Source organism: Mixophyes fleayi, chromosome 5 (genome assembly GCF_038048845.1).
Source record: "Mixophyes fleayi isolate aMixFle1 chromosome 5, aMixFle1.hap1, whole genome shotgun sequence".
Lineage (NCBI taxonomy): Eukaryota > Metazoa > Chordata > Amphibia > Anura > Limnodynastidae > Mixophyes > Mixophyes fleayi.
In genome coordinates this window covers 161298198-161323368 of record NC_134406.1, presented here as the reverse complement: position 1 = coordinate 161323368, position 25171 = coordinate 161298198, and the positions used below count along the sequence as shown (strand labels likewise).

Below are 25171 nucleotides of genomic sequence, written 5' to 3'. Positions count from 1 at the left end.
AGGACATCACAGAATAGATGTAAAACTGTACATAAATGTGTAAGGTGTGAGGGAGCTGCACGTTTTGGGCCATCTAGGAGAGTTAAGCTTTGTAGTGATTGCATCTCCAGTACATTGGTAGTTACTTTCTTGCTTATATATCAGTGTTACGGCAGTAACAAAATACTGAAGAATACATTAATCAATTGCAAACTGGAATGAGAAATGCAGAATAGAAATGTGAAAACATAGCATATGGCACTCAAACATTGACGTTCTGCTGGGGAATGTACATTTTATTGTGTGGGCAGTGTTTATTTCAGTGTTGGATGAACATACTCAGATAACACATTATGGGCAGTATTATACAGGTGTCCACTCATTCAAAGAGTGTTACAAGAGGCATATATTTTCTGTTATACTAGGATGACATTTATGTAGTGTTTTGTAGGTGAAATTGATTTTATGTAACTTAATTTTATCAAGTGAGTATTGGAACATTGTTAGTTCCTGGAAACGATAAGGCAGTTGCCCATTCTCTTTCTTATAATAAACTACTGCCCAAACGTTCAATAAAAGAAACCTTTACAATTAACTTTGGTATTTTAAATACAACTAGACAGCAGAGCTCATATACAGACCTGTTCTGCCTTTGCATTTTCACAAACAAAGATCTCGTACAGCATGGCAAACTCAGGGGCATTGTCATTCACATCCAAAACCTTAATAAACACAGGGACACGGCTGCTTTCCTTAGGATTACCTGTAATAAAAAGATAAAATAACGCTTTACTATGGCTGTGTACATCTATCTGGTCTCTAAACTGCAAGGCTGTGTAGTTACATCATGATGAATTATTATTATATATTAGAAATTACATTATTATTATTATTATTTATATGTTACTAAAGAAAAACTATGTAACCTAAACATGAAAAAGAAATTCCTATAAAAACAAGCATGGAATACTGGATTTTTTGTCTTGTTGTCTATATGTATAGCTGCAGTGAGTGATGCCATATATAAATCCACACATAGGAACCAACTTTTAAAAGTGACTGGCGTGCTTTTGTTTCCCCCATCCCATATGACTCAAAAAAAATGCAATGCATAGGCATGGTTAGTGGTAGCGCAAATATTGTGGGTGCTCAAACCCCCACAGCACCTACAGAGCTGACTTCTATAGGTATCTAAGATTATCCTCCAACACCAACTGTTAGATATTATTTGGAAGTCTATTAATGAGCATCATCCACTGATTGTAGGTATATTACGATAAATTGAGTTATTGAACTATATACTAGTATCTTCTATAGATCACCATAAAGGCTGACCTGCAGGATTTTCCTAGTGATGGAGCATTTTCTTGACAATAATCATGATTTGCTGTCAGCCACGATGAAGACTTCAACCAGAGGATACAAAATAACAATTACACTTACACCAAACTTACATCTCTTACACTTATAGTTCACACAGAACTCTAAATCTGTGTGGTGTCTAAGCTGCAAGACTTTGCTCGTAAAAAGAGTGGATAATTTCACTTTTTGAGTGATGTGATGTTTAGTTAGCACATAAAATAACTTTTTTTTTAAAGATTTTGCATGCCTTCTGTTTGTTGCATGCCTTCTGTTGAGTTATTGAAACCTAATTCTGAAATCAAATTTATCCTGATCAGTATTTTTAATGTGAATTTCCCTTTAATAAAATCATATATGTTAAAATCATATAGTACAGAAGTGACCTTCTTATATTCCATTATTTCCTACATATTATTTAATGACTGTCCCAGTATTTTACAAACTTTCAATGTCTATATGCCCCAGATAGCCTACAAGATACAATGTTAATGTGTGTGCATCTGCCAATACAAGATCCTCATGTGCATTTGTGTCTGCCTTTCAGATTGACTTCATAGTAGCTGCTAATTATATTAACTTTAATCTTCCTCTGGGTGACTTCCAGTAAAGACAGCAATGCATTTTTGTCAGTCCTGACTGAGAATATACTACAGTGCAATTAGTAAATGGTTATTGTTACAGAATAGATTCAATTATAATGCCAAAGCATCATCTGTGTGCACAATTACATTACATTAACTGAACATTTCACATTTATCGTGGGCTATTTAACAAGAACACACACACACAAATACTATTGAGAATTCTATAAGACAGAAGTCTGAATAATCAGTTCAGATCTTTGCTCAGGGTGCTTATGATCTCACAAATAGAAGCAGAACTTTTGGTGCTATAATTAGCATTTTAAACATATTTCCCAATATATTTTGAAGGGTTTCTCTTGACACCAGCTCAACAAGAACCTGCTCTACTACTACAGAGGTGATGTTGGTATTTAGAATTGACTTACTGATTTCGGTGGCTATTACAGTGATATTGTGCCACAGCACTGACTCCCGATCGAGAAGTTTGGATGTAAAAATGGATCCATTTCCAGAATCAATGTTGAATATCCTATCCATGTCTGTATGGCGGTCCACAGAATACCTGCAAACACAGCCCAATGAAACAGAGTTGTCCTTTATCCAGCGTGTCACACAGATTGTTGGCATTAAGTGTTAACAGCATTCATACAGTATACTGAATTAGAAATGACATTTAAAAATTGCAGCTATTTGAAAATAGCAGCAAAAAGAGCATACAATTACTTAAAAAGCCTCCAATGTCACCACATTATTAAGAACAACGTTTTAGTTTCATGAAATTTCTAACACTATAAATGTCAAAACATTTTTAATAAAACCTGAGCTTCATAACAACAAGTTCTTGGATAATCCCCTTCTGACTGAAGCTTAAATTAGTGGGTTTTTCTAAATGCATTCCAAACTATCCTTAGATAATCCAGCATTTCAGTATTCTATTTTTAAAAGGAAACTTTAATGTTATTTATTACAGATTTTTACCCAGTATCAAGTATGTTTTTATTGTTATTGACTTAACAAGAGTTGACTCAACTGCAGCTGTAGAATACATGTTGGGCGTCATTTACAAATGCATAAATACCAATAAGCAGTAACCTATAGAAACCAATGTTGATAATGTGATTGGTAACATACAAATGGCGTTGGGTCTGGGGTATAGGTGCCGGACCTGGCGGCATTAGTGTTTTAATATTGGCATTGTGATTGGTGACATTGTGAATGTCGTCAATCAAACTGTCAACCATGGAAGTTTCGGCATTTAGCCTGCCGGCATATGTCAGCAGGTTAAGTGTCAACATTTCCAGTGTTGGAATTATGACCACCACCACTACAAAGTAATGTTCATTTGGCCTAAAATAGACATACAGATACCCACTTTTGTTTGACTTCTAGCTACATTCATAGGGCATCCCAGTGGCTAAGTGCTTAGCACTTCTGCCTTACAGCCTGGGGTCACGAGTTCAATTCCCGACCATGGCCTTATCTGTGAGGAGTTTGTATGTTCTCCCTGTGTTTGCGTGGGTTATCTCTGGGTGCTCCCACACTCCAAAGAACATACTGGTAGGTTGGCTGCTAACAATTTGCCCCCAATCTGGCTGTGTGTGTGGGAAATTTAGACTGCCCCAATGGGGCACTGATATGAGTGAGTTCTCTGTACAGAGCTGCAGAATCAGTAGCACTATATAAATAAATGGTAGTAATAATAATAATAATAATAATAATAGGAATGTGCTTTATATAAAGGAGCTAGTAATGCCATTGACACCTATGTAATAAAATTGTAAAGAATTTTCTAAAGGAAATAAATTTGAGATACTTTGATCATATAGGAAGGATTTTCCTCTTACGTAAATCCTAAAGAACCATTGAAGATGCCAGATGATCCATCACTGAACCCCGAGACTGAGCATGCCTTGGGAGAGGATTACATTATTTGACCAAGTATATTCCACAATCAGCTTTATACTGTTTTTATTTATGGTAAAAAATGTGTATGTTACAAACAATATGCTATTTTTGAACCAGCAGTGGGTCTCTGGTTAATTTAACTTGCAATGAGGTAAAAACCATTTAGCCTCTATGATACACTGATAGCAAATGAAAACTATTTACAGTGAGTTGAATGTTCCATTATATAGAAATATATACATATAAAGTGGTTCTAGAAAGTTTCTGAACCCTTTAGAAATTTGTGCATAAATGTGACCTTAAATGTGTTCAGATTTTCGGGTCTTCGTTATAAAATAGATTGAGAACCCAATAAATCAAATAACACACACAAATATATACTTTTCATTCATTTATTGACCAAAATGATCCAACATTAAATTTGTCAAAAACGTATGTGAACCTCTAGTATTATCAGTCTTGGTAAGGGGATAATTAGAGTCACAAGTTTCAATCAATGTGATGACAATCAAGTGTGAATTTGGGTGGCCCTGGCTTATCTAAAAGAACATAGAGCTGAGACTTCACTACCAAAGACTGGTCTTCACCACACAGATTTGTGAATACCTGCAGTGCTGGATTAACCTGAGGTCTAACTGGGCTATAGCCCAGGGGCCTCGGGCATCCAGGGGGCCCTTCAAAGTCCTCAGCAGCATTATTGATCGGTACGGGGGCGGGGGCGCCCCCAGCCCGATCAATGCTGCTGAGCACTGTCACTGTAGTCCTCCGTCCCCGGCGCTCAGTAATCTGCTTACTGAGGAGATCTTGCGAGTGAACTCTCGCAAGATCTCCTCAGTAAGGAGCTTACAGCGCGCCAGGGATGGAGGACTACAGTGACAGGTAAGCACTTGGGGGGGACCCTCGCGGGGTACGGGGGGCGGCGGGTGGCTCACATTGGGGGCCTCACGGGGGAATGGAGGCGCCCTTAGCCCAGGGGCCTCCATTCCCTTAATCCGGCCCTGAATACCTGCCATGCCTTGATCAAAGGAAATTTCTGAGGATTTCAGATAAAGAGTTGTTGATGTTCATCACGCTGTACAAAACAAAACAATTTATAAAGACTTTGGGCTTTCCAAATCCACTGTTAGGCAGACAGTGTAAAAAGGGAGAAAATCCAACACCATTGTTACTCTCCCCAGTGGAAAGTGGCTGTCCAACACAAATCACTCCAAGAGCAAGGTATATACAGACCTCTCTTGCATTGGCTAATGTCAGGGCTCATTAGTCCACCATCAGGCAAACATTGATCAAAAATTAATGTGCATGAGATTATAGCAAGAAAGCCACTACTCCCGAAGAACAACATGTTGTCCATCTAAAGTTTGCTAAATATCACCTAGATGAGCCAGATGATTACTGAAATAATGTTTTATAGTGATATATCTGTAACTACCATTTAAAATAAATATTGTCTGCTGCAAGCGCTGTGGTTCCAAAGCACATAGGTTTTGTTTGCAAAGTTTATTAAAAGGCAAAGTTTAGTATACATATGCGTGCGACAGTTGGCACTAACTCAAGCTTCAATCAGAACTATCTGGTGTCCAAAAGACAGAGCTCAACAATTTATACACTGTACAGTTGTAAAGTTAGTTACATCACAAAGATATACAGCTACAGTTGTAAGGTCTTAATTCAGTGGTTGAAGGTTCTAGCACTTTCAATGTACTGGACGTGGCATTGGTGGATTCCTCTGGTCATTGATCTTGAAACTGCCAACTGTCCTTTCCTCAGGCTCCTGGCTCTAGACCTGTATAACTGTTTTTTTATGACCCCTGTGTACTAGCTATTTGGTGTATGAAATAGTGATATTGTTTAGAACTTGCATTCTCAAGGTATGAATGCTACATAAATAACACTAGAAACGTTCTCGTTGTGTGCAGATTGATGTATTTCAGATGTCGGAAACATTTTTTAGGTTTTTCACCACATTATATTTTATATGAAAAGTGTGTAAAATACATTAAACACATTTAAATGTTATAATAAAATATATGTTGTATATGAATCGCATCACAGCTGATTGTAGTGTACAGAAAATATTGATTACCACCTTGCAAGCCTGACATCAATTGGTATATTAAGGGATAGTATTCAGGATTACTTGGTGCGCAATAAGATTATTAGTGGGAATCAGCATGGATTTGTGAGGGATAGGTCATGTCAATCTAATCTAATTAGTTTCTACGAGGAAGTTAGTGGGAACTTAGACCAGGGCAGTACAGTATATGTGGTCTACTTAGATTTTGCAAAGGCTTTTGATACAGTGCCACACAAGAGGTTGGTTTATAAAAAAAGGGAACTGGGTCTAGGAAACAACATTTGTACTTGGATCGAAAACTGGTTAGAGAATAGGGAACAGAAAGTTGTGATAAATGGAACATTTTCTAATTGGTCAAAAGTTTTAAGTAAAGTACCTCAAGGTTCCGTGCTGGGGCCACTCCTTTTTAATATATTTATTAATAACCTTGGTGATGGTTTAGAGAGTAAAGTTTCCATTTTTGCAGATGACACTAAACTCTGTAAGGCAATAAAATCAGAGCAAGATGTAGCTTCTCTACAGAGGGACTTAAATAAACTGGACGGTTGGGCGGCCAAATGGAATGTGAGGTTTAACATAGATAAATGTAAGGTTATATTTTTAGGGATCAAAAACAAGCATGCAATAATTTAGTGGAATCTATAATGGAATAGGATTGGGAGTGCTCGTAGACAGTAGACTAAGCAATAGTGCTCACTGTCAAGCAGCTAAAAAAGATATTTTGGAACTAGAAAGGGCTCAGAGAAGGGCGACAAATTTGATAAAGGGTATGGAGTCATTAAGTTATGAGGTAAGGTTAGCCAGTTTAGGCATGTTAGTATTTGTATACTCACATGATCGCTGCGCCGGAGCCCCTCGCCCCCCAGCTCCGTGATCATGTGAGTATAAAAACACTCCCATGATCGCTGCGCAGGGTACTGGACCAGCCCATACAGCCATCGGCCCTTCTGGCAAATGCCAGAAGTGCCAGATGGCCAGTCCGGCCCTGCCTTCATACAATTGTTTAACTTTCCCAATAGTTGTATGAGTCTATGGCACTATTATAGTTTGGGGCTGTTTTGTTTCCACAGTACCAGCATGGCTTGCCATCAATGATGGAACTATGAATTTTGGATTATACCAGCAAATTCTACAGGAGTATCAGGGTATTCATAAATGAACCGACGGAAGGTGGGTCTTGCAGCAAGATAACAACTCTAAACACACAAATTAGTATCCCAAAAAATTGTTGACGCAGAAATTTCACATTTTAGAATGGCCGAGTGAAAGCCCAGACCCTAATCCAATCAAAATGTTGTGGCAGGACCTGAGTCGGGGTGTTCATGCAAAAAAGCCCACCAACATCCATGGGTAGTAACAGTTCAGTAAGGAGGAATGGGGCAAACTTTCTCCAAGCTGATGTGCAGGACTGATCAAACATTACCATAAACATTTGATTGAAGTCATTGCTGCTCAAAGGGGTCAAGCCAGTTTCTGAAAGCAAAGGTGCACATGCTTTTCTGACAAAGACATTGGCTCATTTTAATCAATAACTTAATGAAAAAGTATATTCTAATGTGTGTTATTTTATTTATTGGGTTCTCTTTATCTATTGTTATGGCTTAGATGAAGATCTGAACGCATTTAAGGTCAAATTTATGCAGAAATGTAAAAAATTCTAAATGGTTCCCAAACTTTTTAACACCACTGTTAGTAAATATGAGAATGTCTCAAGATAGATATCTTTTCATTTAGGAACAACTTGTATTTCATGTTAAGAATGGCTGCTCCCAGCACAAACACTTCATCTAGAATGTACAAGTGATGAGCACAGAAACATTTTGTACAAACAACAAGCTACTATGCTAATGGTATGGGAGACTTACATCTATTTACTTTTCATAATAAAACATGTGCCACCAAATGTTGCTTACTATAATCATTTCTGCCAATGCTGAATGAATGAAGTGTTTTATTTTCTGCTGGGTGATCCCAAAAGATCTGTGTCTTCATAATTTCCTTTCTACAGAAGCAGAGCACCAGGAGCCATTGGCTCCTATACTTCCCTAATGGGATATACTGCACACATAAATGGTGCTTAGGAGATAATGTACAATTAGAAGATGCAGTTATTTGTTGACAATACATTTTTGGAACACATTGAACAATTAGGAGGGGTTTGATTCTTTAGAATATAGGACATGCAAACAAAATAAGCTTTATGAATGCTTTTAGCTCAAACAAAAGCACACATTGGTCTTATACCCACTGGTATTTTACTTGCATTTTTTTTTAAATGTTCAAATGCACATTAAAAAGGCTAGTTCATGTATTTAATTTTTATCTTTGGCTTAGGCAAAGTATATTAAAATAAGATTTTCATGTTTAGGAAATTGCTAAACTATAATATTTTTCTAATGCATCAGTACAGCAGTGCAGTGTGAGAGGTGAAATAGCTCAAACCACAGAACATAAGAGAAGACGCAATACACAAATTAATTGTGAGGGCAATCATTATTTATTGATTAAGGGAGCAATAAATAATTAATGATATTATAGGGGCAAAATGTTTTTATGAATATATTGGGGGGGGGGGGGGGTTCAAGTATTATTATATTAAGAGGGGAATATTATTTTACCATTATATTACAGGGGAAATATTATTTTATAATTAAAATATGGGGACAATATTATTTGATTTCTAAGGACAGGTGCACAATTTATTATTTCATTATGTGGGTACCATATATAGTACACACTTGCAATAAGTGTGAACTATATATGGTAAAAATTAATTAACCTAGTGAAATATGTTAAATTATAGCAAGCTGGTTTAACCACAGTATAATGTAATTTTTTAAATAAGAAATATATAATAAGAAAGCAAAATAACGAGCTGAAAATAATTAAAATGAATAATAAAAAAAATATATATTTAAACAATTATGGAAGTGGTGCAAACTATTGCAGTCTGCTGTGTAAGTTTTTTTTCCAAACACATTTCTCCATGTTAGTGGCTTCTTCAGTAGGTTTCATTGTTATCTTTCCCGTGCACACTTTTTCATTAGCAACATTACTTCAATTGTTTCAATTTACTCTTAAATACTTGTATTTATTAACCAGCTCCCAAACAACTATTTGTTTCCTGAAAACACTTGCAACTTGTTATAGTTTTTCCAACCTATCCAATTTAAAGTCATTATATTCACTGATCTCATATCTCACTATTATTCATCAATTCATCACTTTGTACTGCAAACTTTCTTACTTTGACCCATATTTTCTTTTTCTTTTTTTTATAGTATTATGTCTAATTCATTTTCACTTATATTTTTTCTATTTGGGCAGTTACAGTTCATCAGCTACTGAGTTATTTCCAATTATTACTATTAGAATTAGATATTTGTACAAGGTCCTGTATTCATCCACCACCACTGACTCCTGGGGCTAGATTTACTAAACTGCGGGTTTGGAAAAGTGGAGATGTTGCCTATAGCAACCAATCAGATTCTAGCTTTCATTTATTTAGTGCATTCTTCAATATAACAGCTAGAATCTGATTGGTTGATATAGGCAACATCTCCACTTTTTCAAACCTGCAGTTTAGTAAATCTAGCCCCTGAAGTTTTTGCAGTATCACTTTGGACATTCAGATATAGGAAATCTGAAGCCATGTAACACCACACACAGAGTAAACCCAGCACCCAGCAATGTACAGCCCTGCCTCTAATATAACTAATACACCCAGTGCATTTATGTAGAGCTGTCACTAAAATGTTAGCAGCGTAGTTCAGGAAGTACCTCCCTCCTAAAATGGCAACCTACTCCAGAGGAGTGAAACAGAGCAGGGTGCACATATTTATTTAAGTATAAACCCTCCAGCTAGTTAATGTATATTATTACTCTCATTAATACACATCATTGCTATCCATGCCTCCCAACATTAATACATGCAGAACCAGGACAAAATAAGCCCCCCTTGATCCACTCAAACCCTGCCCAGATCTTCCCCAAAACACCCACTTTGGAACAAAGTTCCATCCATTTTTATGTAGGCTTCTCCTCTTCCAACATCTGCAATTCAGGACAGTTGGATAGTTTGGCTACATATTAATGCAAAACTGTGCACTTTCATAGAAGACAGCATCCTTATACGCCCTTATTAACACAATAACTATCAATTGGTTGCTATAACTATTTTACTGCATTTAGCATCCAAAAAGCATGGGTATCTTTATACATTAATCAAGCCTTATGTCATATGGATAATCTGTATTTCTATTTCAAAATTATGGTTCACTGGCCATAATAATCTTTCTCAAATTAAGCAATCTGCTGACAGACATATTTATTCCAAAGTTTTGACATTTGTAGAAAATGTTAACTATTTTAAAAATGATTGGAGTGCCGAACTTGTCAAAAACAAGTCATATAGTAAAGCCTCCTTACTGGGCAGTTTATATATTCAACCACCGTGACTGAAAGGCACATGCTTCCATGTAGATATCACAGGAACTATGAAGAAAGAAAAGTAATATTTTCCTGGGAGAACAAATCTTCATTAATAATCAACAGATAGTAGGATTGTAATGTAAACTTCTTCATTAGGAAAATCATATATCTTGAATTAATTCCCTACATTTTCTACCCCCTTGCTCCTAAACCTGCTGCCTAAGACAGCTGCTTAATTATGTCTCTCTTTAGGCACAAGTGAGGTGTATTCCAGTCAAGGTCAAGGAATAGCAAGCAAGTATTGTATATCTATCATATAAAGCCTTGGAATGTATTACTATCCTTTGGATGAAGCCCGAACAAGAAATCATTGGCATATTATGTATGAGCCGTGTAACATCAATCTTGTGATAGGTCACGCATCTCTAAAAATGTTGGCCTACAATGAAGGATGGTAGCAACAGGTTAACCAGTTGTAATATAACTCTGCAATGGTTGTTTTTTTAAGTTTTCAATTGACTGTGCAGGAAGAATGCAAATGTGACATTTCTTTTCATATCACAAGTGGATGACTGGGATTATGGTGCTGGCAAGACTAGCAAAATAAAATGTGTGTCTCAGTATATCCAAGCTTTCTATATAGACTTTAACTAGACACGTTTTTTGCTTTAAAGACGACTGCATGAACATAATGCACATTGCTATATGACAGTATTTAATATATATATTTTTTCTGTACTATTTGTTTTTAAATAAGGCTAGCCTCTGAAGAAATAATTTGCCTCGTTCTTTTGCGTTTGTCTGCAAAACAGCAGTCTGATGCTCTGACAAAGACAAACTGACTCCAAACACCTCCCAACATTTTCATGTTGAAAAGAAGCTAGAGGGAAGGTGTTAGCCTTTATTGTATACATTTTTATCAGGTTTATACTCGCAACTCCAGGCAGCAGATAAAAACCATGTCGCTCTACACAGGGTACAATTTCAAACTGTTTTTGCATTCAGCACACACATACTGGCCAGCCTCAATTTTACACTGCATTTTAGAGACTGGCTAGGCCATGCCGCCTCACAACTTCACATCAAGTTGTGCGTTTTACTCCCCCTCTCCACTTCCCTGTGCACCACAAAATGGTTTTCCTGGGTGCAAATGTGTTGTCCTACGCAGAATTAAGCATGGCTTATTTATACATAGACCTTGTATATATGACATTTGCATTCATTTGTTGTTTGGACCCATGGTTCTTCTATAGGAAGAACATCTTGTCCTAGGTGTCTGGACAACTTTTAGAATTTGTGCTACATTATGTTTTACTAGACTAATTATTATTATTATTAGGTAAATATTCAGTTACTACGGGTACTTTTTGAATACCCAGCTCTCTGCTGCTAAAAAATGTTTATAATAGTCAAAATGGGGCATAATGTATGAATGATTTACAATTTGTGTGTGCTTCTTTTCAGGAGCACACACTAACCCAATTTGTTATACTATATTCATATTTTGCTTCTGTTAATATTAGATAGGAATGTTAAAATATTCATATTGCAGGACTACACCTATCATCTATAAAAGTGTTTATAGAGCTTATATATAACAAATGTAAATGTCACACACATAAAAAGAGTGAAGAAAACTCCCTCTGGAGTGTATTTTTTCCAGGACTGCAGGAAACTACAAACATCACAACTTGTATTTGCCTGCAGTCTGGGAATAAAGACTCTGCATAGGGATCTGTGCAGTCTGTACATGGTTCAATTAACAAAATAAAATGTGGAGGTTACACTGCCTTTAATGTACAGTTGTTCCATTATGTTTCTTATGTGCATTTATCAAATATGTGAAAGAAAAGAGCTATAACCTATACCATCACTGCTCACATGGGCCTAAGTTAAGAAAGAATGTAGAATAATGGCACTTCTTAAAATCCATTTGCATGAATAACACATAGAGCTATAGTGTTAAACCACAACATCCTTTGATAATAGTAGCCTCATCACCTGCAAGGCTAATGACATAACATGTTGCAGCGTTGATCATTACAAGGAAATAGATGTGCATTTTTATTATACTTACTTCACAGCACTTCTGGCAGCATCTGGATCCTGGGCTGTAACTGTTCCAAAAATACTGTTAATTTTTGCATCTTCCTTCACTTCGAGTACATAAGCCGACTTGCTAAATACGGGAGGTTCGTCCACATCCTCCACAATAATTCTCAGAGTAGCCATGTCCTTGAAGGGTCCCATGTAGTGAAATCTTCGGTCATCGTATGTATTGGCAGCTTCGACCTTTAAAGTGTACATCCTTGTTTTCTCAAAGTCCAATGCCTGCAAAAAATACAATGAATGTAATCTAAGAGTTAAAGCAAATTAGACATACAAGCCACAAAACCCACACAACACAACCTTTTTGTTATATGAAACCACTTGCACTTTAAGCTTACTTATTTCTGACAATGGAAAATCCATGATTTGAAATGCTATATATGCATATTTTATAGACTTCTAACGAAAAGGGTAGAAAAATAGCTTTTTTTGTGTGTGCTATTGCAGTATAAGTCTCATCTTTCAACCGTCTCTATATTTTTACTGCATTAAAAAGTGACTGAGAGACGACCTGTTATTTCAATATTGTAAAATGGCGGTATCAGCAAATTTACTGTTATTGGATTTGCTTTATCACCACCTCAATATTTTAGAAAATAGCACAATATAACAGTGATGGAGACCGTTACTGAAACAATTTTTTTTTTTTTTATTGGGAATAAAGCACATAGTTGTAGTCCAAAATGAATCTACTTACGAAGATCTGACTGGGTATTACACAGTAAAGTTTACAAATATTCAATATTAATTAGATATCAATGGGATACATGTGCTTAAATGTTACCACCAAGAAGAGTGGTGACAGATCTATAGCATACGGACTTAATATTTGCTTCATAACAATATTTATATAATACATCTTATTCTGAGAAGATAAAGCTACTAGTTCCTGAAATGGAAATTTGTTCCAAGCTGCATTTGAAGAGCAACTGTGACTGATACCATCTTCTTCCCGATGGACTCTTAGACAAGTTACAACATATCAGTGAAAAAACAGACTGACATATTAATCTTGGCACAATATGAACATATTAAAGAGATTCTATATGTGAAATGATAAGCCACATGCGAAATATGCCATCTGTGTCCAAAGTCAATTAAATCAGTAACACAATCCATGGCCACAAACAGTATCTGGAAACTGATGATGCAGACTCAGATAATTACACAATTGTATTGCAGCACAGCAGGTTATCATCAAAGCTGTGGCTAAAGATCAGGGGAAATATGTTAAACATACTGCAAGTACACACACAATTTGTGTGTATCCAGAGATGTGTGCATCGGGGTTATCTCCTTTACCTACTTCTTTAATAACTAGACACATGTTTTTGTCTTCCTGCCATTAAAGAAAAGATTCTACATAGAGTGCTAATCGTACTGTTCCTCTAGTGATTCTGTAGAGGGCCACCAAAGCAATTCATTCGGTTTTGCTGTAATGTAGAAGGCGTTGAACAGTGCACCATTGCTTTGAATTAAGTGTAAAACCCTTACTACTTTATTAATAGATCTCTCATTAGTTTTTTATTTGAGTTAATGGTGAATTGTTCACTGCAACCATACTCATACTGTAATGCCCAACATTTCAAATCACCAAAAATAAACACTTAAGATTTATTATAATAAGATGTGATTTCTTTCATTGACATCTGTATATGTCTCTGCAACATTTACTTGTATATTCTTCAGTTATTTTCTTCAAGCTGCTATTAATGATTTATAGTTTGCAAGCGATTACTATAGTGTGACCACAGTCACATGACATATGTTGTACTGATGCTTTTGAACACAACACTTAGTGGTTAGCACTTCTGCCTCACAGCACTGGGTCATGATTTTGATTCCCGACCATGACCTTTTCTGTGGGGAGCTTGTATGTTCTCCCCGTGTTTGCGTGGGTTTCCTCCGGGTGCTCTGGTTGCCTCCCACACTCCAAAAACATACTAGTAGTTTAATTGGCTGCTATCAAATTGACCCTATTCTGTCTGTGTGTGTGTGTGTGTGTGTGTGTGTGTTAGTGAATTTAGACTATAAGGTCTATTTGGGCAGGGACGTGAGTGCGTTCTCTGTACAGCGGTGCAGAGTTAGTGGTGCTATATAAATAAATAAATGATGATGGTGATGATGATGCACTTTCATAGCATAATAGCCCACCAACTTCCTCCTTTTTCTGCCATCACATGACCACCAAAGATCTAATTTGCTCGAACTCAGAAATCAGCTTACTTTCTCTTTAGAATAAGCAGAAACTGAATATTTACTTGCCATGTTGGTGTAAGTTTTTCCTGCAGGTTTGAGCTTGCCATGTCTCGCCACAAATCACCTACGATTTTGGCCTCCAATTTGCTGTATTTATGATGCAGTGAGTTGGAGACTTAAAACTGAAATTGTCGTTGATGGACAGCGATATACAGCGGGTTCAAACCCAGCTAAACACTCAAAAACACTGGCGAATGTAAGTAAATCCAGCTATTTAAAAAAAAATGCTGGACTCTCATTGGCTAATTTAAAAACACAGAAATTATGCAATTTATACCTCACTTGCACTATATAAGCCTGTCAATTGACTCTGCTTGATTATGGTTGAGTTTGCAGGAAGTGGAAATTATGTCTGTTGACAGAAACTTCAGCCCTCAAATGAGTTGCTCTCAGCCCAGTATGAGAACAATCAATGGTTCAGAGTACATTAGATTAATTTAAACTCCTGACTCCTGATGGGGGAAAGCAGATATATGTGTTTCACCAATTTTTGGGCACTTACCACTTGGCTGAAGCGACTAAAAAATATTAGCTCTGTAATTCCTAACACTTTCCAGCTCACAGACTTGAAAGAGCCTATTGCCATAAAGTGTAGGGTTCACAGCCCAGACACTGCAGAGGTCCTTGATATTACAGGCTCTAAGAAATCATGTTTCACCTTCTCATAAAGCTGCAGGAGATTTGTGCGGTTCAGATGAAACATCTGCACCACCTCATGCTCTGAATGAGAAATCAAGGGCCAATCAAGCTCTAAACACAGGAGTAGTGCTGGACCAGCGCAGACCTTGGATCTGGTGCTATGGCTACATCACCCTCCTGCATCTCTCCTCCTCAGTTATGCGGAGGGCCTTAGTAATGGATATCTAAACAACAATGCCAATCTTCCCCCAGCAACAAATGCAGGGGTTGTGTGTATTTTTTTTTATATGCTTAGCCCATAGGTGTGCGATTTGAGTCATCTCGCCTGCCAGAGGCATGTCTTTTGTTTGGTGAATTCTTCGGCAGGCTACCCAGTAATTTGCAAAACTGCAACTTAATCTATCTGATGTTTTGTATTCAGAAAATGTATAACACTGGTATGTTGATTTGCAGTGATTTGTATTTGTCAAAGGTGACTCTCCAGCGTCTTTCCATCAGTTTAGCCTTTATTAAATCTGACGGTTTGTAACCGACGAGTTGCTCAAAACGCTCCTTGATAAATTCCCTCCATATACAAAAATTTTGTAAGTCAAACACTTTGGAGATAATAGAGATATTTATCTACAGGTACATGCAGGTTTGAACTTCTGGGCAGTTATAGAGCTGCCAGCCTTGCATAGCCTCTGCTTGAATAACAGAAAATACAGCTTGTTGCAACAACTATCCAGTGTTCAAAGTCAGTACGGAGTACAAGCTCTGCATGTGACTCCATAAGGGTCCAAAATTGGGGCAGTTCATCCAAAAGAGCACATTTCTTCCAAATTTCACTTTCAGCTTAGTGCTGTTCTGCGTGTCAAATCTGCTGGACAGCCCAATACTTAAGCAATGTCTTGATGATAAAAAGAATTAGATTAATTGTTTAATTAAGTGGTAGTTATATCTTGAGCACCTGCTTAATTGCTTGCTCTGGAGGACTTAAATTTAGAATCTAGTGGTTTCTCATATAAATGTAATCAAATTACAATGTGGTTATATTGCATTTTAATTTAATATGGCTTTGCATAGAGACTTGGTAATGATAAAATGCCTTCTAAGCTCCCACTGCAGTGTATGTGAGAGTATAGTTTGAAAGCTAGGGCAGGAGATCTTTAAAAATCATTATTGGAGTTGATCTAAATAAAAACATGATGTATATATTTAGCCACTCTGTTATAACACATGGTACCCACACGCTAATAAAAGAAGAAACAGCGGAGTCCAAGACATGAATTCTTAATGTACACCATGCAATGTACTTAACATGATTTAAATGTGTTTCCAAGCTGCCACTATTCTTTCTTCTTTGGAATTCTCATCAGGGTTAGTGTCCCCACAGAGGAGTAAGATGATCATATTCCCAAAACAGTTATATGTAATTAAATGTATTGTGTTGTTACGACTGCCTGTTGTTTTGTATTTGTTTAATGCAAATGAGCTAATTCAGCGTGTATTAGATTAAAACACCTACTCTCTGCTTATGTATACCAGCAGGAGTGCAAACTTTTTTTTTTGCAAAAACAGTATTTCTTGCTGTGACACTCCAGGGAATGTTCCGTGCACTGCTGTGACACTACATATATTAAAGGTACTGCAAAACATCAAATGATTTCTAATTTGTAAGCACATATAAAAAGTAAAGAATAAAAATACAGTACATGAAGTATGTCTATATCTGTAGATTGAGTTTATATAAGGCAAACACTCTGTGTGTTGGTCTGTCTGTGGTTTTACACCAACCTATTTGCTTTACAACAAACCTACCTAAGTATCAACATTTTTGTAGCTCTGAAAAACATTTAAAAGTATCTATTTTTATTTTCAACAATATGGTTAATGTACAATAAATGTATGATATAAACAAGACTCTTTACATAAGGTACATTATATTTTTAAGAATGTGACCTGATTATATATGATATAATAGATGTCACAGTTGGTCATTCCTGCCTCTCAGGATGAGTGGTGAGTGACAGGATGATTTCACAATGTGGCCATACACATGGGTGGCCAAATTGGACAGACCCCATCAGTTCAAGACTGAGACAACTTCTTAACTGGCTTGCACTGCATTTGCTTGAACACTGTTAATGCATCCAGCTGACGGCACAAAGGCAGAGAATGGTCACCTGCAGGCAAGATTTATGAACCTGTATAATCGTGATCGATTTGGGCGTTTGTTGTAATATATCTTATGTGTATTCCATACAAGTCTGAAATGTATACAATACAGTCTGCATAAGGTATTATGTTCACTATTAACAAATTAATGCAAAACAAAACGAAACAATTGTAAATTACAGGGAGAAGAGGGTATACACTCTGTAATAGAAATGTTTCAAAGGCATAACAAATGAAGCTGCACAATGCATTTAATGTTTTCTAGCATCTCAATTTGGGCCATTTCCCAGAATATATATTATGAGCATCACTTAAAAACACAAAAGGGTTTACAGTCATCCAGCACTGTTTATAGAATGACTCTCATGTGTCTTTGGACCCATGTACAGCCATAAAATGCTAGAGTTATGAATTGCAAATTATATAAACTCTGGGGATGTTTAATCTAAATACAACTATAGCATGTAGGAACATGTACTATAATTTCCACTCTGCTTATGAAAAAACGAAACAGAAAAGGTAGAGCAAGCTGATTTATGCTTCTATATCACTCAATGTACCCTTTACAAAGACATTTAAGGAGAGGCAAAAATTAAAATGGAATTATTCATCTTGTGGGTGAATGTTCAGATTTTATTTAATACAATCATGCTTCCAACAGTTTAAAAAATAGAGAACATCACAGTAATTGCAATTGCAGCTCTTGGTTGAGTCATTGTTCAATTTTGAAGACCCTACCTAATGGCAGTCAAAATAATACTTACAGAAGAGTTCTCCATGAAAGTAACATGTTTTATTCATAGGTAGTGAGACCGTTAGAGACCTTTCTCTATCCTTAATCATCTACTTCTCTTAAGCTAGCTACAAGCAGGGAATTTGGTGAGCCACTCCGATCCAGTTGGATCACAATTGTTTTGTTAAGATAATACATCTTTTCAGCCAATGAACGCTATAAAGACTAGGAGGTATATTTATTAAACTGCGGGTTTTAAAAAGTGGAGATGTTGCCTATAGCAACCAATCCGATTCTAGTTATCATTTATTTAGTACATTCTACAAAATGACAGCTAGAATCTGATTTGTTGCTTTAGGCAATATCTCCACTTTTTAAACCAACAGTTTAGTAAATATACCCCAAGGAGTGGAGATGAGCAGAGAATAAATGGACGTACTATACAGTTCAGTTACTCAGCACTTTGTCTGAGTGGCCGATCCATAACAGTATGCAGCAGTGGCGGATCCAAGAGGTGTTGGGACAATCAGAGCGGCCCGGCAGTATACTATGCCTGCCTGTCTCTGCCGACACGGACTTGCACATAGTATGCAGCTGCAGGAAACCCACTGATAGTAGTAAAAAAGAAGCGGGGACTAAATTGCCCCCTTAAAAAAATTGGATCTGCCCCTGGTTTGCAGGTCTGTAAGCCCATATGTACAGAAATGTCCATATAATTAATTTTATTGCCTATATGGGGCATCCATCCATATTGAACAACACTATACAAATTAAATTTATTTGAAAAAAATTACAATATCTACAGTATTTAATCAGTGTGCAGAGAACTAATACAAGTGCAAGGTCATATGGCTTTACACACAATACCTGTATTGTACAGGTTTTAAATCCTGTATCTGCTGGTTCTTCCACAATCATAATAGGTGTGAGGGCATTTTTAGGTTGAGGTGCTGCAGTAATTAATTAGTGAATTACATCAGCACATACCTTTTTGTACGTCAGTGTTTAAAGAGCTCACCGGTAAGGGTGGAGATGGCCATACAGGGCAGTAGAAGCACCACTATTTTTACTGTCATCGGTGTGCTCCTCCAATAGATTTAGGAGGAAATAGTGATCATTTAATTCTATGACAAATCATCTGCATCAGAAAAAGATTGTGGTAGAGAAGGTTCTGTAGAGCTCATTACTGTCATTACTGTGACACAAGCAAAAAAAATTAAATTACAGGGGTTCTTTGTAAATTTACCAAAGCACATTCGCCTCACTGGCCCCAAATTCTGTTGTCTGAAGGAACGTGCTCATCTTGTCTCTTAGCAGAAATAATGCTAGATTGTTGGTTATATTGTCTTTAGACGCCAAATCAGATACTTTCACCAGCCTGTCAGGCAGTCCATTTCTCAGCGAACTAGTCCCAAGACATGGTGGTTGCTGATGGCAGCTCCAATGTCGCTATATACAGCACGCTACAGGGAATTGTTTTTGTAGCCGTGAAGGAGCTCCAATATCATAACTGCTACACCTGTGATGACACAATCATGAAGGGTGGAGCTTGAGCCACACATTATGGCCACTAGCGATCCACTGCTGTACACTTGCGAAGATCAGCGAATATCAAACAAACACAGAATAATGTGTAATTTGTCAGGAAGCTAATTCCAAACAAGGAAACGTGCTCAAAGTACAGGAAGTACAGATCAGCACAGAGCAGTAACCCATCATTCCAAGCAGTGTACAGTTGTGAGGGTGTGGTGAAGCAGTGCATGCTGGGTCAAGGTTTATAAACTCCTGACCGAGCATAAGCTGTCTCTTTGTAAATTGCCTTTCTTACACATAGTTGCCTACTCTCCCAGAATGTCCTGGAGACTCACGATTTTTTGGGAGTTCTCCCAGACTACCGAGAGAGTAGGCAAAAATCCCAGATCCAGCATCTCCCCGTTGTTGTAAATGGTGAGGGGCGGGGCTAACCTCAGCATTGTGGCGCATCACGCGTGGCCACGCCCCCTCGATGGACCCCCCCGGACGGCTGGTTTCAAAAGTAGGTAAGTATGTTCTTACACCTGTAAACTTTAGGACATTCATTGGATACACAGTACAATATATCTTTTTGCCTGCACAAACTATTAACTTTCTTAACCTTATCATCTATTAACTCTATTATCGGTCTGTATCTGCCTGCATTTTATATATATATATATATATATATATATATATATATATATATATTGTTTTATACTTTGCTTGAATTTATATTAACTTTCTTATCCTTATCATCTATTAACTCTATTACTTGTCTGTATCTGCCTGCATATTATATACATATTGTTTTAACTACCCTGCAATATCATATACTATGTAATGCTTCCATCTATTTCTATGAACTATTTCTTAGCCTTACAATCTATTTACCTTCTTAAGTAAACCTTCTTTACACTACAATGGATGCCCTCGCCCCCTCCTTGATACTATCTCTCTGAGGCATGCTATTGTTTGCAGGCCTGTACTCTCTCTCAGGCCTGAACACATGGTTCACACATGCACTCATGTACTATTTACTTACACACACATGCATCATGCATACTTTCATGTCTCTCTCTCTCTCACTCTTACTATCCTACTTGCTCATGCTTTCATGTCTCTCTGTTTTCTCTCATTTAGCTCTCTCCTTAAAGACATCTTCTTTGCCCACAAGTCTTACACACACAGACATGCACACGTCATGTCGCTATCTGTCTCTCTTTCTTTTTCTCTGTTCCTCTCAACATAAACATGCGTACACAAAGAGCAAGGACTTATAAAACACTTATATACATTATTTTTCTCTTTCAGCGTACACACACACCCATACACAGGGCCGCCGAGAGGGGGGGGGAGCAGTTACAATTTACCCGGGCCCAGCCATGCCGTTCGTTGGTGGTGGGAGCTGGACAGTTAAAAAAAAAAGTTACATGCTCACGTGATCGCGGCGCCGGCGTCCCTCATCTCTTCCTCTCTGCTCTGTTCACACTGAATGTCGGGCGTGATGTCCTCAAGTCACGCCCGACATTCAGTGAGGAGTGACGCAGAGAGGACCAAGCATGAAAAAAAAAGAGAAGGCAGAAGAGAAGAAAAGAAAGAAGCTAACAAAAGGTAAGTAAAGGAACAGAGAGGCTAGGGGAGGAAAGCAGAAAGAGACAATGTGATAAAGAAGGGGGGGGAGAGAGGCACAGAGTGAAAAAGAAGGGGAGATGGCACAGAGTGATAAAGAAGGGGGAGGGGGGAGAGTGGCACAGAGTGAAAAAGAAGGAGGGGAGAGAGATGCACAGAGTGATAAAGAAAGGGGAGGGGAGAGAGGCACAGAGAGATAAAAAGCGGGGGGAGAGAGAGGCACAGAGTGATAAAGAAGGGGGGAGAGAGGCACAGAGTGATAAAGAAGGGGGGAGAAAGGCACAGAGTGATAAAGAAGGTGGGAGAGAGAGCCACAGTGTGATAAAGAAGGGGGGGGAGGCACAGTGTGATATAGAAGGGGGAAAGCAGCATGGAGGGTGCAGTTTGATCATAAGAGGGCACAGTGTAGTTGTGATGAAGTGACACAGTTATGTGTGTGTGACACCACAGAGGGCTTGTTGCAATGTAGTGTGTGTGAGGTAGGTGGTGTCTAATTAATGGGTGCTATTTTGTTTGTAGGGTGATGGTGAGACAATTTAATAGTGGGGGCTATTAATTTAAGATGGGGTGATTTGGGGGCTATTGAATGTGGGGGTGAGTTTGGGGAGAATGAGGTCTATTTATTAAATGTGACTATGAATTATTTAATGGCAGTGATGGTTGCGGGGAATAGGTATTGCTGGGGCTGTTTGCAGGGAGGGAAATAGATTTATTTATTAAATGTGAATACTATTATTTTAATGTTGGGGCTGGAGGAAGGCCTAATTATTATTTGTGGGTGCTATTGATTTAACATTGGGTTTGGTTGTGATTTTCTAAATGTACCCTTTTTTTCCCAAATAGGGCCCCCAACATTCCAGGATCCAGAGAAGCCGCAACTAAAGAAAGCAGCAGCCACAGGTGGTGAAAGTGAGAAAAACAGGTGGGAAAGAGTAGGAGAGTGTGTGCAATGTTGTGATTCTAGTGAGACAATGCCAATTTTTGGTGATTGTTCTGCCCAATGTAAGGGGCAGGCCAGGACTGTGAACTGTTTAGGTACACACTGCATTTTTTCTATACTACACTATGGTGCTAGATGTCCTGAAAGTCAGGATTGCTGGGATATATGTCACGCTCTGGTAAGTGGGCATTGCAGCCTTGTGTCAGTGGTGTACACAACAATGCAGGTTTTTTTTTGTGTAGGAGGGTGGCGTAGCACTTTTTACCTGCTATCCACGCTCCAATGATGCATGGCCAAGCCCCAATAGTATGATCACACCAACAACAATTTTTTTTAGCATGCTCAACTATAAGGGGGCCCCCATGAAAATGTTGTACCGGGGCCCTGAATTCCTCTTGGCAGCCCTGCCCATACATACATATACATATATATACTGTCACACATCCAGGTCTTAGCTACACTTACCGTGCCTGCCGCTGTCATATTGTCACTATCCAGCTCCCTCCTGGTGCCTGCAGCATTTCTGTCCATCACATCTTTGTTTGTAAATGAACACATACTGTTTGTTCTGCTGCATGGGTGCAACCAGCTTGGATGCATTCAGATGATCATTCCAGACCAACCTGATTCTGCAGCTGTGACCACATGAACTGTTCAACCAATAGCTCTTTGGAACACCCTGCTGCTGAGATCTGTTCATTGCCAGAACAACACACTTTTTTCCTGAGGAAAGTTCTTGGGTCCAGGTTCCAGTTGTTCCTACACTGTTCCTTTTTACCCTGCGTTTACAAAGTGATAACCTTTTTGTGAACATGCTGCATTACCAACTAATCATCACTTTGCAAATATCCTGCATTTTCAAGTGCATATCTTTCTTCAAATACCTGCACTTCCAAAGTGCACATTTTTCTACAAATACATGCAATTCCAAAGTGCATATGTTTCTACAAGCATCCTGCATTACTCGGAGTTCATCACTCTGCAAGTACTCTGCACTTCCAAGCTGCTCATCTTCCTGCAAATGTTCAGCATTCATCAAGAGTGCTTAACTCAGTAAGAACTTTGCACTATCCAGTGTTTATTCTGCAGTACCTGTGGTTTTAACGGTATGACCAGTTCAGTTACTGTGGCTGCTTCTGTGTTTCTAGGGCTTGTTTCCAGTTCTGTGTATCTGTGTGTGGGTTCCAGGTCTGTGGCTGTCTCGCAGTCCTGAGTTTGCCATTCTGTGTCACAGTTCTGAGTTCTAAGCTCCTGTCTCCGCTTCCAGGTCATTCTGTTCGGAGTTTTCCTGTGTTTACATTCTGAGTTCTTATTAGTGGGTTCTAGTCCCATGTGCCTGGTTACAGGTGCCAGAATTGAGTTCCCATGAACAGTTCCATAGTGTAATTATGCCAGATTCCAATTCCGTACTCTGGAACAGACACCGGTCTTAGACTCCTATACTGCTAGTGCTATTCAGAGTACTCTAGATGAGCAGAGAGATAATCAAGACCTCCAGGTTCTGTTTCACTTCTGCATCAATCAAATACTGATGACCAGGACATATATGTAGACACACATACACACACACACACACACACACACACACACACACACACACACACACACACACGCACACACAGAATAATCTGTGAATTTAAAGGCACAAAGGATTACTGAAACACCAATGTAACATATTAAATGAATAGGGTAACACAAATGATCTGAATTGAAAACTCACTTCGGAAGTAGCTTAGTAAAATCAATATTAACATCATGTTGGTTGAAACTATAATGTATGATCTGTATTGTATGAAAGCATTTTAAGTACTGTATACTTGATCTCAAAGTTATCTTTGTAAAATAAAAGATTTTATACTATATCCGTTTGTTTGTATGTTTAGATAACTCAGAGAAAGTATTAATGAATGGTTTGTTTGTATTGATAATGCAGTATAGTGAAGTGAGTGATAGATTGGTATTTATCTAGCGAGTAATACCTAATAGTGGACTATCGGATGTGGAGGCCAGTAGATGTGTAATACTTGGGTGGTACAGAACTCAGTCAAACAAAGAAATCGTGTAAGTCACTCTGACGGATTTCTAGTTTGGATGGGTGAGCATTCCACCTGGGATTCCTTGTTTACGGTTGGCATGGTACAAGGCGAATGTTTAAAAAGGTTGTGTAAAATAATGCCTCTTAAGTACATCTGAGATGTCACAAGTGCATGTTATCGAATGTGACTAAAATAGCGAAAAATTTAAAAAATTGCATTATATCCCAATAATTAATGAGATTAGTTATCAATAAGATAAAATGCATTGTATCATTATTATAGCTATATAGACAGTTAAGAAAAGTGCAAATCTCCAACAGCAAGAAAATCATACCCCCACAGACTTATCAATCAACATTTAGCAATTTAATTAATGTAAATGCCCACAAAACATATATACACAATAATAAGAAATACTTAAAGATACTTACAAACAAATAAAAAAATAGTAGCACACAAATATCAACTTTAAATTTTAGTGTACAAATAAGCTATCAAGTATTTGTGTGCTACATGAAAAAAACAGCCAGTATTTAACTTATGTGCAAAACAGAATGCTAATTTGCACCCCTTGCATTGTAACATGGTTTTGTCCAGGAGACTGAAATAAGACGTTTCTTTAGTTAAGATCCTTAATGAATCGGGCCCTAGATCCCTACAACAGTAGCATTACTCATCTGTTTCGCTACCAAAATGTACAGACATTACTAGTAGAATAATTCTAGAAAATTAGCCACTATATTGTCATTTAGCTTACAACAAACATACTGGTAGGTTTATTGGTAGCTGACAAAATTCATCCTGGTTTGTTTGTGT

At 37.8% G+C, this 25171-nt stretch overlaps 1 protein-coding gene across 1 annotated transcript in view; it reads right to left on the bottom strand.

The window, feature by feature from the left end:
• Nucleotides 1-25171, bottom strand: part of LOC142158712 (cadherin-6-like) — a 244776-nt gene that overhangs the window by 24138 nt on the left and 195467 nt on the right. The window contains exons 7-9 of the mRNA XM_075212933.1: nucleotides 12416-12669; nucleotides 2351-2487; nucleotides 621-742 (exon numbers count right to left, since the gene is read on the bottom strand). Coding sequence (XP_075069034.1) covers nucleotides 621-742; nucleotides 2351-2487; nucleotides 12416-12669 — 513 coding nt within the window. The remainder of the gene's footprint in view (nucleotides 1-620; nucleotides 743-2350; nucleotides 2488-12415; nucleotides 12670-25171) is intronic.